The sequence below is a fragment of the Lithobates pipiens genome, unplaced genomic scaffold (genome assembly GCF_037356315.1).
Source record: "Lithobates pipiens isolate NorthernLeopardFrog02 unplaced genomic scaffold, aLitPip1_a1.2 Scaffold_3, whole genome shotgun sequence".
Taxonomy (NCBI): domain Eukaryota; kingdom Metazoa; phylum Chordata; class Amphibia; order Anura; family Ranidae; genus Lithobates; species Lithobates pipiens.
This window is the reverse complement of record NW_027507790.1, coordinates 143,981,024-143,998,037: the sequence shown is the minus strand read 5'-3', so window position 1 is coordinate 143,998,037 and position 17,014 is coordinate 143,981,024. Positions and strand designations below refer to the sequence as shown.

The 17,014-nt window shown below is 43.0% G+C and overlaps 1 protein-coding gene across 4 annotated transcripts in view; it reads left to right on the top strand.

Moving 5' to 3' along the window:
• Positions 1-382: 382 nt before the first annotated feature.
• RGMB (repulsive guidance molecule BMP co-receptor b) overlaps positions 383-17,014 on the top strand; it is a 107,219-nt gene continuing 90,587 nt past the window's right edge. Inside the window, exons 1-3 of one of the 4 annotated variants that reach the window (XM_077462340.1) lie at positions 383-541; positions 2,948-3,007; positions 8,745-8,777. In XM_077462340.1, the coding sequence (XP_077318466.1) occupies positions 8,776-8,777 (2 nt within the window). In that variant the 5' untranslated portion in view covers positions 383-541; positions 2,948-3,007; positions 8,745-8,775. The remainder of the gene's footprint in view (positions 542-2,947; positions 3,008-8,744; positions 8,778-17,014) is intronic. The other 3 variants (XM_077462343.1, XM_077462341.1, XM_077462344.1) reach the window with 3 other exon arrangements.

The following is a 17,014-nucleotide window of genomic DNA, read 5'->3' as shown; positions in this document are numbered from 1 at the left end:
CGTAAAATACATCAACAAATGCCACCTGATTATTTCCATTGATAGAGTAAGGCCATATTTGTTCTGATCTAACCTATTCGATGGTCCAAAAATAGAAATAGCGCACATTGGATAAGTTGTGTCTACAGGTTTGATAAACTTCGATCCTCAGAACAGATGATGAACAGAACAGACGATGTTTTGTGAAGAGTAGCGGTGAGCACAGGGCATGGAAAAGCTTCTTTGTCTGTAAATAATGTAGAGTGCTATTTTATATATTCAGTCCTGTTCTCTCAGTCGCAGCTTGCATTTTCTACCCATGCCAAAATGCCTAACCAGCATGTCTTCACTTCACGCTGGTAAGTGTGTCACTGTTTGCTGTGACGAAAACCTTAATTTTCCTCTTACAGCTGAGAAATAAAACACACACACACAAAGAAAGGGAGAGGAAGGCAGGCAGAGCCAGCGCAGGCTCATCCAAGTCTCCAGTCAAGGCAAGCAACTCTATAACCTGTGTCTGCTCAACATCCAGGCATCAAGTCCCCTTCTGTCTCCTCTCTAGGTAAGTGGCACACATTTTTTCTTTATTTTTATTTCTTTAGTTGTTATTCCAGATGTAGAACATTATGATGACTGGGGAGCTTGGGGTACTTAAATATATTTATTCTTCTGTAATCCCTACACCTGTCATTGCACAGAAGTAAATGCCAGAATTGCAAAAGTGTCATTCATGCAACAATGGCTTGCCCTGTCTGCTGAAATCCATCGGAATATATTTGTACAGCCTGGCCCCTGTACATACTAGGCTGTGTGCAAATATTGAACATACAAATATTTCAAATACACGTTGCATAGCATTTCCATGTTATTACAGAACAGGGAATCGTTCCATTGACTTCCAATGTACTTCTCTTACTTGGCATCTCTGTACAGCATGAAGAGTTCCATAGATAGTTCTTTGTTTTCTTTGTATGTGCTGTTGTGTTTGCCCATGCGATACAAGCTGTCACTGAGTAAACAGTTCTCCGCTCACTGTACTCGTAGTTTTTAAGTAACTTTTAATTTAACGAGACGTTAATCCTAAAAAAGTGACTTTTATAAACAGTGGTTAATACACAAACATTGAAAAGTTCAAATACTTTGATGTGTAGCTGCGTGGAGTCTATTGTCTTAAAGGAAATCGCATGAAAGATAAATGCAAGCTGCCATTGCTGATGTTTCTTTCTGAAAGTGCTAGTTTCTTGGCTGTCATACTGACATTCTTGGTTCAACACTTTAAGGTTGATTTACTAAAGGCAAATAGACTGTGCACTTTGCCAGGTGCAGTTGCACGCTGCAAGAGCAGTTACCCCAGGGCTTAGTAAATGAGCAGAAGCTCAGCTGACTTCCATCATCCAATCATATGCTAGCAAAAATGCTGTTTTTTTTTTCCTTGTATTTGACTGGTATTCTTAAATAAGTCCTGCAGCAACTGCTCTTTGTAAAGTGCACAGTCTATCAAGCCCTTTTGAGTCACGCCCCCAAACCAAGGATACAAATTAAGCTGATGAACTTTACATAAATTGGCGAAAAAAACTCCATGGGTGGCCCCAGGGCTGTTGCAAGGATTTTTGACACCCTAGGCGAAATCGAATTTTGTCGCCACCCTTGGCTCCACCCCTGACCCCACCCCCTTTCCCCTGCCCATGTAAACCCCACCTTTTTAATGAAGGGCCCATCAAATGCAGCCCACCAGTGCCCATCAAATGCAGCCTCACCAGCGCCCATCAAATTCAGCATCACCAGCACCCATCAATCCAGCCTAGCATCGCCCATCAATTCAGCCTCACCAGCGCCCATCAAATGCAGCCTAACAGTGCCCATCAAGGCAGCCAACGAGCACCCATCAAAGCAGCCTCACTAGTGCCCATCAATGCATCCTCACCAGCGCCCATCAAAAGCAACCTTACAGCGCCCATCAATGCAGCCAACAAGCGCCCATCAATGCAGCCTCGCCAGCGCCCATCAATGCAGCCTCACCAGCACCCATCAATGCAGCCTCACCAGCACCCATCAAATGCAGCCTCACCAGCATCCATCAAATGCAGCCTCACCAGCGCCCATCAATGCAGCCAACGAGCGCCCATCAATGCAGCCTTGCCAGCGCCCATCAATGCAGCCTCACCAGCATCCATCAAATGCAGCCTCACTAGCACCCATCAATGCAGTCTACGAGTGCCCATCAATGCAGCCTCATCAGCGCCCATCAATGCATCCTCACCAGCGCCCATCAAAAGCAACCTTACAGCGCCCATCAATGCAGCCAACGAGCGCCCATCAATGCAGCCTCGCCAGCACCCATCAATGCAGCCTCACCAGCACCCATCAATTCAGCCTCACCAGCGTCCATCGAATGCAGCCTCACCAGCGTCCATCAAATGCAGCCTCACCAGCGCCCATCAATGCAGCCTACCAGTGCCCATCAATGCAGCCTCACCAGTGCCCATCAATGCAGCCTCACCAGTGCCCATCAAATGTAGCCTCACCAGCTCCCATGAAATGTAGCCTACCAGTGCCCATCAATTAATGTTCGCTTGCTTACATTCATTCGGGAGTTGGGACACAGACACAGTCCTCTGCCGCCACTGCGCCTCTGACTCTATGTGCACAGAGAGTGGTGGCTGCCTGCTGATGCTGAGACTTAGTTGCTTGCTGCAGAGAGAAGAAAGTAGGAACACCAGTGGCCGGGCACCCTAGGCAGCAGGGCGCCCTAGGCGACTGCCTAGTTTGCCTAGTGGTAGCACAGGCCCTGGGTGGCCCTTCTGGAAATCTCCCGCCTGACCTCCTTCTCATGAAAAATCAAAGAAGCCAGGCGGATGATCATTGGCTGAACAGCCATTGGTTGGCAGAATACAATAGCCATTTTTTTTTAAACAAATCTAAGCATGTGTAGCCAGTTTATATGTTGTTGTTTTTTACTTTTTTTCAGATTTTCTTCATCTGCCAAATTATTCCAAGTAATTGAGTCAGAAAGTGCAAAGGCAAGTAGGTCAGTATAACAGCCAGTTGTTTAGTATTTTATATAAGTAGTCTGCATCCACAACCCTCATATTTCTCTCCTGAATTATTTACATGTTTTAAAACTGCATTTTATTGGCTGAAACACACAGCTATTTCAAAAGAGAGTATTATAACATCCAAGAAAAAAACCCTACCTTGCCTCAGTTCCTCAAATCCACTTCTCCCAGGTATGATAGAACTTGGATCTTTCAAACTGCATAACATTTGTTGTGTAGCCCTTTGGTTTGTATTGTCTTATGTCGCGTACACACGACAGACTTGGTCCGGCGGACAATCCGACGGACTTTGCAGCTGAGGTCCACCATACTTTCAAATGAACGGACTTGGCCACACACGATCACTCCAAAAGTCTGATGGATTTGAACGTGATAACGTAGAATAAGGAACTTCATAGCCAGTAGCCAATAGCTGCCCTATCGTTGGTTTTAGACCATCGGACTAGCACACAGACAAACGGATTGTCCACTAAAAGCCGAGTCCGGCAGACAAATTTGAAACCAGTCTTATTTCTAGGTCCGCCAGACTTTTGGGAGAAAAGGTCCGCTGCAGCCCACACACGATTGAATTGTCCGACGGACTCTAGTCCGCCGGACCAAGTACGCTGGAAAGTCCGATCGTGTGTACGCGGTATTAGATTATCAGTCTTTTCAGGATAGGAAAAGGCTAGAACTGGCCATACACTAGCAGATTTATGTTTGAAAATATTTGTTTTAGTAATCGTCAGTGGGATCAAACCGGCAATTATTTTACATGAGAAAATTCGAAAGAGCAGGATGGAAGTTTTTTTTTTTTTTTTTTTTAACCAAACTAACAAATTTTTACCAGTGAATGTGGATTTAGTTTAGGAAAAACCATTATTTCCAAAGTCAAATGTTAACAGCAAATTTCGAACATTCGAATGACATTTGTCATGTTATCTAATGCAATAATGAGAATTTCGTACAAATGTTCATTCAAAAATCTACTAGTGTATGGCCAGCTAGAAACGTACTGCAGTGTCCTTCAGCTGGAATGAAAGGACAGGAAGTCAGCTGTGTGCATCAATATATCCCCTGGCAATATTAACATTTAACTTATCACAGAGCCAATGGCTAATGATGTTTTATTTAAACTGCAACTGGCCTTATTTAATAAAGAGCTCTTGTTTTTAAAGGGGATGCATATGATAAGTATTTAGTTTTTTTAAATATAATAAAGCTTTGCTAAAAGAAGGAGAGTTGTAGAATATATAATGCATATATAACATATAGAACAAAGAAACAGTATTTCCAAGACGTACAAGAATATGCAAAAGAGCACACAGCATATTTTTATAATATACATATAGCAACACACAGCTCCCAACTGTCCCTGATTTCGAGGGACTGTCCCTGATTTGGAGCAATGTCCCTCTGTCCCTCTTTCCCCTTCATTTGTCCCTCATTTTGGTCTGATCTATATCGTTGTATATAAAATGCACTTTTTATCTTTAAAAAAGTGTTTCCCAGTGATAAACATTCAAATTCTAAGTTGCTGCATTTGTAAAATGTAAAAGCCAATGTAAAGGAACAGTAGTGGTAAAAAAATGCCCTTAATTAACCTTTTTTTTTTTTGGTTAATTCTCCTTTAAGCGATGTGGCAGGAGGCGTGTCCTATAACTACATCCGTTTGCTAATAGGCATCCCTCATTCCCATCTCAAAATGTTGGGAGGTATGGCAACATGAGATCTCAGTTCCCTTTAGGGCCGGTTCACACTGGTCCGACAACTTCCAGAGCATAAGTCGAATGACATGTCAAAATCAATGGTTTCCTATGAGATCTGACTTTGGAAATGCTTCCTGCACTACTTTGGTCCTAGTTTGGCACGATTTCAGACCATTGATTTAACAGGAAGTCAAAATCATCATCATCGTCTTAATTGATCTGACTCGTGGCATGGGACTTGTACTCTGAGGATCTTGAGGGGGAACCCAAAATTGAAAATAAAAACGATGTGGGGTTTCCCCCCAAAGCCAGACCTGTCCATTTGGCCTGGTATGGATTTTAAAGGGAACCCCATGCCAATAAAAAAAAAGGCATGGGGTCCCCCCAAAATCCATACCTGACCCTTATCCAAGCTTGCAGCCGGAAGATCATGAAGGGGGGGATGAGCGAATGACCCCATGCCATTTGTTTTTGCGTGTGAGTTTCCTTCAAGATCCATACCAGACTGAAAGGGCCTGGTATGGATCTGGGGGGGGGGGGGGGGCCAACTTTTTTTTTATATACATTTGATATGGGGTTCTCCCTCAAGATGCATACCAGACTCAAAGTCGGATCCCGTTCATTGAAGTTGCATGGAAGTTGAACATGAAGTTGCAAGGCAGAGTCAGTTTAGAAGTTGTGCAATGTCCGTGCCGGAACAGTGTGAACACAGAACCCATCAAGACAATGGCATAATTTGCTAGTATGCATTGCATACTAGCACATTGTGAAACAATTACCTTAGAACAAAGTCCTCCAATGGCGTGCTGTCACCGCTGACAGGGCTTCCATCTTCACCCGGTTTTCTTTCCGGGCTTGAGTGCTCCGGCCATCTGATTGGCTGAGCCACGATAACATCATTCCCGTGCATGTGTGCGGAGTCATGGCTGTGACACAGAACTCTAAAGGAACAGCATGGGTATGCCGTCCCTTCAGAGCGCATGTGCTGGTGATGTCATTGGCTGTATGCAGTGTGAATATCTCCTAAACAATGCAAGTTTAGCTACAGCTAAGCCTTATTATAACCTTACCCATAAGTACAAGTGAAAAAAAAGACTTTACTGACACTTTAAGCATGTTTTCTTGCAAGAAGGTGCCACTCTGGGTAGCTCATTTGTTTTCCAGGCTAAATGCTGAAAGCACATTTTTTTACAGAGTTCAATAGCTCAAGTTTTTTAGTGGACACAAACATTCCGTCATACATAAAAAAAAAAATTCTGCCTGCAATAATGCACATATTCCCCCAATTCCCACCTCAAATTCCCCCGCCCAGCACACATCTTTGCCCCCCCCCAATCCTGCCCCCCAGCTCAAACCTCACCCCAATTCCGCCTACTAGCACAAATCTCCCTCACCCCCGAAAAATCACCCTGTTTAGCACACATCCTCATTCTTCTCAACGTTTCTATCCTAGCACAAATCTTCTCCCCCAAATTCCCCCACCAGCACAAATCCCCCCAATCCCTCCTATTAGCCCAAATTCCCCCACCCCCTCCTGGCACAAATCTATTTCTCCAATCCCCCCCCTAGGACAAATCCCTCCTCCTAACACAACTCCTCTAAATTACCCTTACCATCAAAATTCTTCCTCCCTATTCAAATCCTCCAACCCTCTCCTAGCACAAATATCCCTCCCTCCTGGCTCCATCCCCTTCCCCACAAACCCTTCTTCGGAATTGGGGTGAGGTTTGAGCTGGGGGGCAGGATTGGGGCAGGATTGGGGGGGCAAAGATGTGTGCTGGGATGCTGAGAGTGGGTATTTGAGGTGAGAGTTGGGAGAATATGTGCATTATTGTTTGGGGAGAATTTTGGCTTGAAGTCAGAATTTTTTTTTTTTATGTATAATGAAATGTTTGAGTCCACAAAAAAATGATTTTCATGTATTTTTTGTTAAAATATCATTTTTTAATTTTCGCCGGGGGGGGGGGTGGTCTGTCAGGTAGGCTGTTATTTCTAACAGCGGCCCTGCCCATATGCGTGACTCTATAGTCATGTGGGTTGCACAGACAAGAAAAAGGAGAAAATGAAAGGCTCAGAAGGGAACTGAAATATGAGCATGCTCTGTAGAGGACACCAGATGGTCTACACAAACACAATCTCAACCTTCAGTGGGGACGAGAGAAGATGAGGGGAAGGCAAAATCAACCAGTTATGATTCACTCTACACATAACAAATGCTTTAGTGAGTATGAACACTCTGTTATATAGCATGTAATGAGACATGCCATTTGGAACAGAACTCTGGAAGTTGCACCAGGCAGAGGGCAAAGGACCAGTCACCAGTGTTGTCTGTGTTCTCCCTGGCACTGATTTTTTTTTTCCCCCAGTACTGACCTACCATGCGTTATTCTATATAGAGGCAGCCATCTTGATAGTGGCAGGAGTTTACTTAATCATGTCAGAACTTCCAGCAAAGAGAACAATGGGCAGCACAGTTATGACATTGACAAATGTCATTAGACTAGCGGTCAGAGGCACAGTGTCTTTGATTTCACGCTGCAGCTATACAGCTATGAAGTTGTGGAAACAGGCGTGCATAGGCACACTCACATCCCAGGAAGTGCACTAATTTTTAGGAGGGATTCCAGACAGGATACACTTTCAGAGCACTGCTTAAAGTATAAGTTCACCTTTACAGAAAAATCTGTAAGGTGAACTTACACAGGACCCCCTCCTCACAACAGCCCCCCCCCCCATCCTGCTGACCTGCAGCATGGCGATCTCCCGTTCTGAGCCCTGCTATCGCCACCTCACCGGATCGGGGCTTAGAAATGCCCTCGGCATTCTCTCTACTTCTTCCCCGCTGACAGGATGGGCTATGCGGGATCTGATTTGACAGCGCAGACCAATTAGAGTGCTCCGAAACATACCTCCTGACGCGGGACGTTTTGGAGATTAAGCTGAGGGGATTTCTAAGCCCCGGTCCGGTGAGGCGGCGATAGCAGGGCTCAGAATGGGGGATCGCCACGCTGCAGTGTGAGGAGGGGGTCCTGTATAAGTTCACCTTACAGCTTTTTCTGTAAGGCTGGATTCACACCTATGCATTTTTTGTGCTTTTTTCATTTTGCAGATTTGCACTACAGAACGTTTTCCATAGGAAACCATGTTGAATGGACTGTAGTGCAAATCTGCAAAATGCAAAAAGCACTAAAACTGCATAAGTGTGAATCTACCCTAAAGGTGAACTTACACTTTAAACACAATGTACACATCCAAATTCCCCCTCTAAGATAGCCAATTTTCGCTTTTAGAGTGAAAATTAGAGCTCTTTATTAAACAAAGCTGCCTGTCTATTAGGTTTAGTTACCCTTTACTAGAGGTAAAAGCATGTTTTATGTTTTCTGTATAAAATTCATATATGGATAAAAACATATTCTTTTTGCGCCCTGTTCAGGGATAAAAACTTGATTAAGTGTGTAAATGGAGCTCCAGGTATATTCTAATAAGCCTGGAAGTCATAGAAGAGTTTCCTAAAATTGGTGTGCGTGACTTCACAGGGAAAGTACATCTGTGTTTGAACCACTATTGGGACAACTAAAGATCACAGGGGCCAAAAAGCATCTGGTCCTGTTGGTAATTGACTTTACATTACTTCACCTTGAAAAGACATTATTGACTAGGTATTTTCACTGTAAAGCTTTCCTGAGTGCTTGACTAATGGGGAGCTGAAAGTGTTTTAGGGCCGCAGGCCGTGTGCAGTTTAGCAGGTTACCTATAGCAATAAAAGACATGGAACACTGTGGACCTGTTCTGCAGATGCAACTTTCCATTGCTTTGATTGCTAATATTGTGATTATTTATTTATAAGCTGTCAATGCTCCCCTTAGATGTGCACAGTAAGAAAATCGGATTCTAAGTAAAATTCTGGTGCTAATGTGCATGTAAAATCAGATAATGAGGTGGACCCTGCAAGCTTACAATCTTTAGGGCATTGTGTGCATTAAACCATCACGGTATCAACACTCCTTGTAATGTTTTACAGCCTGAAGACTGACATGACCCGCTGACTGGATATGTAAGTAGTGCTATTTGTGCATTATAATAAAAAATACTATTAAGTGTTGACACTTTTTTCCCTTCTTAACCCACCCACATTTCATTTCTTTATACATTTTAGTGCTTATTCAGAATGCAATGCTAAGAGCAATGATGATGTCTGAATACTATAACCTGCAGGAGATAATCATAATTTAAAGCGGAAGTAAACCCAACGATTTAATAGTTCCAAAAAACAGTTACATTCCCGGCATGCCGGAAATGCTAACTGTCACATTGGTTGTGCTCTCAACCAAACTGTCACACCATCCAATGGCTGGAGTCATAACTGATCACATGTGCAGAATCATGGCAGTTGAAGATTAAACAGAGGCCAAGATGGCAGCTTCCATGGCTGAAAATAATAGGAGGGTTTACTTCCACTTTAACTGATCTGAGTCAACATAAAGGGGTTGATTTACTAAAGGCAAATAGGCTGTGCACTTTGCAAAGTGCAGTTGCTCCAGAGCTTAGTAAATGAGGTAAAGCTTCACTTTGCAAAGAATACCCAATCACGTGCAAGGAAAATAAAAAAAACAGCATTTTTGCTAGCACATGATTGGATGATGGAAGTCAGCATAGCTTCTGCTCATTTACTAAGCTCTGGAGTAACTGTTCATGCAGAGTGCAACTACACTTTGCAAAGTACACAGTATATTTGCCTTTAGTAAATCAACTCCAAAGTGTAAGGGGGTGAAAAGTCTCCCAATAGCAATACCCAATATAAGAAGAAACTTTTTACATATCTCTTTGGCACATGTTGAGCTAAATCTTTGCATTTCTAAAAAAAAACCAGGGGAGCCGTTACTATCTGACACTTCCCGATGTGTCTTATAATGTGTCCCCCCGCTGGATAATGTGGTTCCTTCCATCAACTACATCACTCCAGGAAACAGTGGTGACGTAGGTATTGGTGGGTGAAGAGCAAAAATTCAACAAACACTGCCCACTTGATCAGAAAAAATAAGCTCCTTCTTTTAAAGGGTGTTGCTGTTGGATCTGGACAGGGTCAGGTTAAGGAGTTTCTTGGTAGCCCATCCCCTGACCCACATATACTTACTTTATCCGTGTTCTCCTCCTGGTGCTCCTCTGGAACTGTCTGAGATATCAGGTCCTTTGGGGTATGGAAGAGCATGCAACTTCTCAAACCCAAACATATTACCTAAGGACGAGTACAATGTCATCAAACTTGTGTAAGCTCCGACTCCATCTGACATGGAACTCACACAGTATTTGACTCCCATCTCCAAAGAAGAAACATTGGGGTTAATTTACTAAAGGCAAATAGACTGTGCACTTTGCAAAGTGCAGTTGCTCCAGAGCTTAGTAAATGAGCAGAAGCTCAGCTAACTTTCATCATCCAATCACGTGCAAGCAAAAATGCTTTTTTTTTCCTTGCATAAAGTGAACTTTTACCTCATACCCTGTTTCCCCTAAAATAAGACCTAGCGTGAGTGTCGGTGATGGCTGCAATATAAGCCCTACCCCCCAAATAAACCCCACCCTCTTTCCCCAAAAATAAGCCCTACCCTGAGAATAAGACATAGAAGGACTTTAACTAGGGCTTATTTGGGGGGTAGGGCTTATATTGCAGCTATCGTCGACAATCACGCTAGGTCTTATTTTAGGGGAAACAGGGTATACAGGCATACCCCACTTTTAAGTACACATTGGGGTTTATTTACTAAAGCTGGAAAGTGCAAATTCAGGCTCACTTCTACATAGAAACCAATGAGCTTCTAACCCCAGCTTGCTCTTGTATTTGCCTTTAGTAAATCAACCCCAGAGTGTCAGGGAATTTATTATACAAGATCATTTGAAAAGCACAGAAAAAGCAAGTGTTTTAATTGCTTAACTGCAGTGTTTTTCCTTTCCATAAATGATTTTTATTGACTTGCGAAGTATCTTTGAACTTTCTAGCTAAACAAACATTCTAGCAAAGCTGAGTCCAGGAAGAGTCCATTCTTCAGCACAGCCCCCTCCCTTCTTGCAAATCATAGTTCTTTCCTCTTCTGTTAATGTCTAATTGCTCTCTGGGCTGACCCAGCTCCTCTGCCCCTCCCCTCCTTATATTCTTCACACTTGTTTTGTAGCTGCCAGGGGAGGGGGGGGGGGGGATACTATGCAGGGATAGGTAACCTCAGCACTCCAGCTGTGGTGAAACTACTAATCCCATCATGCCCCTGTCACCGAGAGTCATGCTTGTGCTATCATAGTCTTACAATGCTTCATGGGACAACGGCTGTTGTGACTATGTTGCCTATCCCTGCTATAGAGTGTAATTTGAGTGACAGCTTTGAGTCTGTTTGGGCTGCTGACATCACATCCAAGATGGCGGCACACATCAGCCATCCTGAGGCTTTTGGTTGTCTACGGAAAGCTTTTACAGATGAATAACATGCCGAAATATTTTACATGCACATATATATTATGGAAAGATTGATGCTAAAATGAATGGTCTGGCAACATGATTACTTTAAGTGAAGCCTGCTGGTATATATTGGGAAAACACTTTGCTCATTATAATTTTTTTCTGCAATATCATATTAAATAAGCCAATTTGTCTTTTCTAACTTCTTTATAATCTTTCTATCATCTCTCTTTTCCTACCCCCCATAATCTATTCTGCTGCTTGTCTATCTTCTTGCCTTTTCCATCCCCAGCATATCTTGTTTCCTTCTTCTATTCTCTATTCTTGCTCCTCCTTTCACCCACCTTATGTGATTCTTTATCTGCTTCTCTCTGTCTTTTCCCCTTCTGCTTTCTTGGCTCTGTGTTCATGTGTTGTGCTTTTGCATGTCTCCTTTAATTGTACATCTCTACTATGTGCGCCCATTTTTCTTTATAGCTTATCTAGTCTTTATTTATCGTATCAACCAATACAGTCCCAGATTTCATATTTTAGAGTAGGTGAAAGAATGAAAGAACATCACAGTCAAGTGTTCTTTTTTATGCTTTCTTTTAAATCAGTCAGATTTTTTATTTATTTTTGCGCTCAATGTTAGTGGGTAATCGATGTTAGTAGGTAATCAATGTTAGTGGGTAATCGATGTTAGTGGGTAATCGATGTTAGTAGGTAATCGATGTTAGTGGGTAATCGATGTTAGTGGGTAATCGATGTTAGTGGGTAATCGATGTTAGTGGGTAATTGATGTTAGTGGGTAATCCATGTTAGTGGGTAATCCATGTTAGTGGGTAATCCATGTTAGTGGGTCACATTCTAGAATTTTCATTTATTTGGTTGGTATAGAAAATGAAGCAGCAGTAGTGAGAGAGGACTTGATGGGGGACTCAAGCGTTTTTCTTTTCTTAAACCCATGTTTGAAGGAAGGAAAATTGTATAATGTATGGCCTATCTAAGGGGAGGGGGGGAAATCTCAAAGCTGGGAGAGACAACATTAGGATCATTAAACGCTTCAGCACTGGAAGATTTTACCCCCTTCCTGACCAGAGCACTTTTTGCAATTTGGCACTGCGTCGCTTTAACTGACAATTGCGTGGTTGTGTGATGCTGTGCCCAATCAAAACTGGCATCCTTTTTTTCTCTTTTAGAGCTCTCTTTGGTGCAGTTTTTATTTTTTGCGCTATAAACAGAAAAACGCATTGTTTTTTACTTTTTGCTATAATAAATATCCCCCAAAAATATATTAACATTTTTTTTCCCCTCAGTTTAGGCCGATATGTATTCTTCTACATATTTTTGGTAAAAAAAAAATTAAAAAATCGCAATAAGAGTATATTGATAGGTTTGTGCAGAAGTTATAACATCTACAAAATAGGGGATACATTTATAGCATTTTTTTTATTTTTTTTATTTTACTATTAATGGTGGCAATCTTTTTATCATGACTGCAACATTATGGCAGACACATCGGACAATTTTGACACATTTTTGGGACCATTGGTATTAATACAGCGATCAATACTATAAAAATGCATTCATTACTGTAAAAATGTCACTGGTAGTGTAGGGGGTTAACATTAGGGGTCGATCAAGGGGTTAATTGTGTTCCCTAGTGTGTGTGTAGGGGAGATGACAGATCGCTGTTCATACTTCTTTGTGAACAGATGATCTGTCGCTTCTCTCCACAGAGACCCGGGATCTCTGTGTTTACACACAGAGATCCCGGTTCTCGCTGTGTCATCGAGACCGCAGAGCACTCGCATCAGCTGCGGGCGTGCGCCCCTAGTAGCCACCAGAAGGAGCGACGTAACATAACGGCCATTCACGCAGCCGAGCCATGTTGCCGCAGTGCAAACGCGGCAGCTGGTCAGTAAGCGGTTAACTGGATAGAAAAAAAAGAGGCAAATCAACTGAAACCCACATGAACTAAAAAATTAGCTTTGGGTTGAAAAGCCCTTTAATTATTTTCTGTTTTCCCCTTTCATACTCTCCTATCCAGAGAGGTTACCAAAGAGTAAAGGTGCTATATTTGTTAATTTTCTGCAAATAAAGGGTATTTCAGACCTTTTAATCCATTCGTCAACCTGTACACAAGCCAATTTTCAGTTTTGAGAGGTATACATTCAAATATTGAATGGTCAGCATAGCAAATGTGAGGAGCACATGCAGATTTCCCAGGATCATTTCAGGTGTCTCCCTAATAATACATACATACAGGCAGATCTCCCACATAATATAATAAAATATTAAAAATACTAAAGATTAAAAATATTACCAAAAAAATTACAAAAAATTGTATTTCTCAGATGGGTACATTATTTATATCAGTATCATTATATATATCAGTGATTATTAACTTGTGATTAGGGATGAGCTTCGAATTCAAGTCGAACTCATGTTCGACACGAACATTGCCTGTTCGCCTGTTCAGCGAACAGTGAACAATTTGGGCTGTTCGCGGCAAATTCGAAAAGCCGGAACACCCTATACAAGTCTATGGGAGAAATTTAAAGTGCTAACTTTTAAGGCTAATATGCAAGTTACTGTCCTAAAAAGTGTTTGGGGACCCGGGTCCTGCCCCAGGGGACATGGATCAATGCAAAAAAAAGTTTTAAAAACGGCCGTTTTTTCAGGAGCAGTGATTTTAATCATGATTAAAGTGAAACAATAAAAGTGTAATATTCCTTTAAATTTCGTACCTGGGGGTGTCTATAGTATGCCTGTGAAGGGGCGCATGTTTCCCGTGCTTAGAACTGTCCCTGCACAAAGTGTCATTTCGCAAGGAAAAAAAGTCTTTTAAAATCACTTTCCATTGTCGGCCCGACAATTCATTCATTGATAAAAAAAAAAAAAAAATAAAAAAAAAAAAGAGTGGGGGTTCCCCTAAATTCAATTACCAGGCCCTTCAGGTCTGGTATGGATATTAAGGGGAACCCCGTGTCAAATTTAAAAAAAAATTGACGTGGGGGTCCCCCTAAATATCCATACCAGACCCTTCAGGTCTGGTATGGATATTAAGGGGAACCCCGCATCAAATTTAAAAAAAATTGGCGTGGGGGTCCCCCTAAAAATCCATACCAGACCCTTTATCCGAGCATGCAACCTGGCAAGCCGCAGGAAAAGAGGGGGGGACGAGAGAGTGCCCCCCCTCCTGAACCGTACCAGGCCACATGCCCTCAACATTGTGAGGATGCTTTGGGGGTCTGTGACCCCTCAAAGCACCATGTCCCCATGTTGATGTGGAGAAGGGCCTCATCCCCACAACCCTGGCCGGTGGTTGTGGGGGTCTGCGGGTGGGGGGCTTATCAGAATCTCGAAGCCCCCTTTAACAAGGGGACCCCCATATCCCGCCCCCCCTGTTTGAAATGGTAAGGGGGTACAAAAGTACCCCTACCATTTCACAAAGAAAGTGTAAAAATGGTTAAATAAGACAAACACACTTTTGAAAAATTCCTTTATTAAAAATAAAAAAATAAAAAAAAGGTTCCAGCGGTGGTAATCCACTCTTGCTATCCAGCGACGGATGATCATCTCTCCGGGGTCCAGCGATGGCTCATCTGATCCAGCGACGGGTGATTTTCAGTACAGCGCTGCCCATACATCTGTCTTCTGTCTCCACTGCGGAGACACTGCGGGGATCCCAGCGCTGACGTTTCTTATATTAGGAGGGCGGGGCCACCCCTCACCTGACCCCGCCCCCTCTGACGCTGATGAGTTGCGTTACATCAGAGGGGGGCGGGGTCACCCATACATCACTGGGGAACCCCATGGCTTCCCTCATCAGCGTCAGAGGAGGCGGAGTCAGGTGACAGGTGGTCCCGCCCTCCTAATATAAGAAATGTCAGAACTGGGATCCCGCAGTGTCTCCGCAGTGGAGACAAAAGATGGATGTATGGACAGTGCTGGACTGAAAATCACCCGTCGCTGGATCAGATCAGCCATCACTGGACCCCGGAGAGATGATCATCCGTCGCTGGATAGCAAGAGTGGATTACCACCGCTGGAATCTTTTTTTCATTTTTTTTATTTTTAATAAAGGAATTTTTCAAAAGTGTGTTTGTCTTATTTAACCATTTTTACACTTTTTTTGTGAAATGGTAGGTACCCCCTTACCATTTCAAGCAGGGGGGGCTGGGATCTGGGGGTCCCCTTGTTAAAGGGGGCTTCCAGATTCTGATAAGCCCCCCACCCGCAGACCCCCACAACCACCGGCCAGGGTTGTGGGGATGAGGCCCTTCTCCACATCAACATGGGGACATGGTGTTTTGAGGGGTCACAGACCCCCAAAGCATCCTCCCAATGTTGAGGGCATGTGGCCTGGTACGGTTCAGGAGGGGGGGTGCTCTCTCATCCCCCCCTCTTTTCCTGAGGCCTGCCAGGTTGCATGCTCGGATAAAGGGTCTGGTACTGATTTTTAGGGGGACCCCACGTCAATTTTTTTTTAATTTGATGCAGGGTTCCCCTTAATATCCATACCAGACCTGAAGGGCCTGGTAATTGAATTTAGGGGAACCCCCACGCTTTTTTTTTTATCAATGAATGAATTGTCGGCTAATACAGAGAACACTCGTTTTAAAACTTTTTTTTGCATTGATCCATGTCCCCTGGGGCAGGACCCAGGTCCCCAAACAATTTTTAGGACAGTAACTTGCATATTAGCCTTTAAAATTAGCACTTTAGATTGTGAACGTTCGAGTCCCATAGACTTTAATAGGGTTCTAAAGTTCACACGAAGTTTAGGTCTGTTCACAGGTTCTGCTGCGAACAGAACAGGGGGGTGTTCGGCTCATCCTTACTTGTGATCTGCCCAAATGTTTCTGCCTATCAGCTACCCTTATTGTTAGCATATGCTATAGAAGGAACTTTGAAGTCCAAAAAGAAAGGGAGTTGGCAATGTTAATATAGGATAAAAAAATGCAGTTATTATTCCAAATATAACTACCGGGCAACCTGACCTAGAAACCTACCCTCTTGTCCCGTGTTCCTTCACATAGCAACCCCCATATGGGTCCAATAATCATCGGAGGAAGTATGCCCGTATGCCACCTATGGTCTACAATAAATGAAGGAAAGGACCCAAAATATAAAAGGCAAAAAATTGGGAAAGGTCATATACAGATTTCATACAATCCAAAAGATACAAGTGCATCCATTGGGACTGTCAAGGTATATAAATAAACCAACAGAGAGGGTAAGGAAATCCAATACCTATAGTGCCTCTCACATTAATGGCTTCCAGTGTGGTCCAGTGTGTGGCATGCGGTGCTGATCGAGCAAGGAAAATTCGACAGGGTGGTTGAACAGGAGCTGATCGGTAGGTTGACTTCTGTATAACCACAGTTCCCATACATGGACCAAAATTCAGCCAGTCCCTGCTTTAAACGATACATGGGAATGGATGGGCAGATTACATCTGTTAAGTTTGAGAACACATTACTGATCTGTTGAACATTGATGCCAAACAGAACAACACAACAAAGGAACAACACATTGCACAGTTCCTTGGCCAGGCTTCGCACTTTCCATGTTATATTCCAGCTTCACACACTTTCTGGAAAAGAATGCACTCGCTGTAATATCCATTAATGTGCCTTACATGTGTTTGAATGCCGTCCAGCTGTATATCCATTTGGATCTACTACTGAGTGTCATGAGACAGAACAGAGAAAGTAAGATATCGTCACAAAGTCTTCATCATAACAAGCTTTGTTAAATCATCTCAGGACATAATTAGGGGCCCATGTACAGTGTGTGTGCCTAAAGATGGGCAGATGCATTGTCTTCCATCAACATGAATTGTATTAGTGCACAGT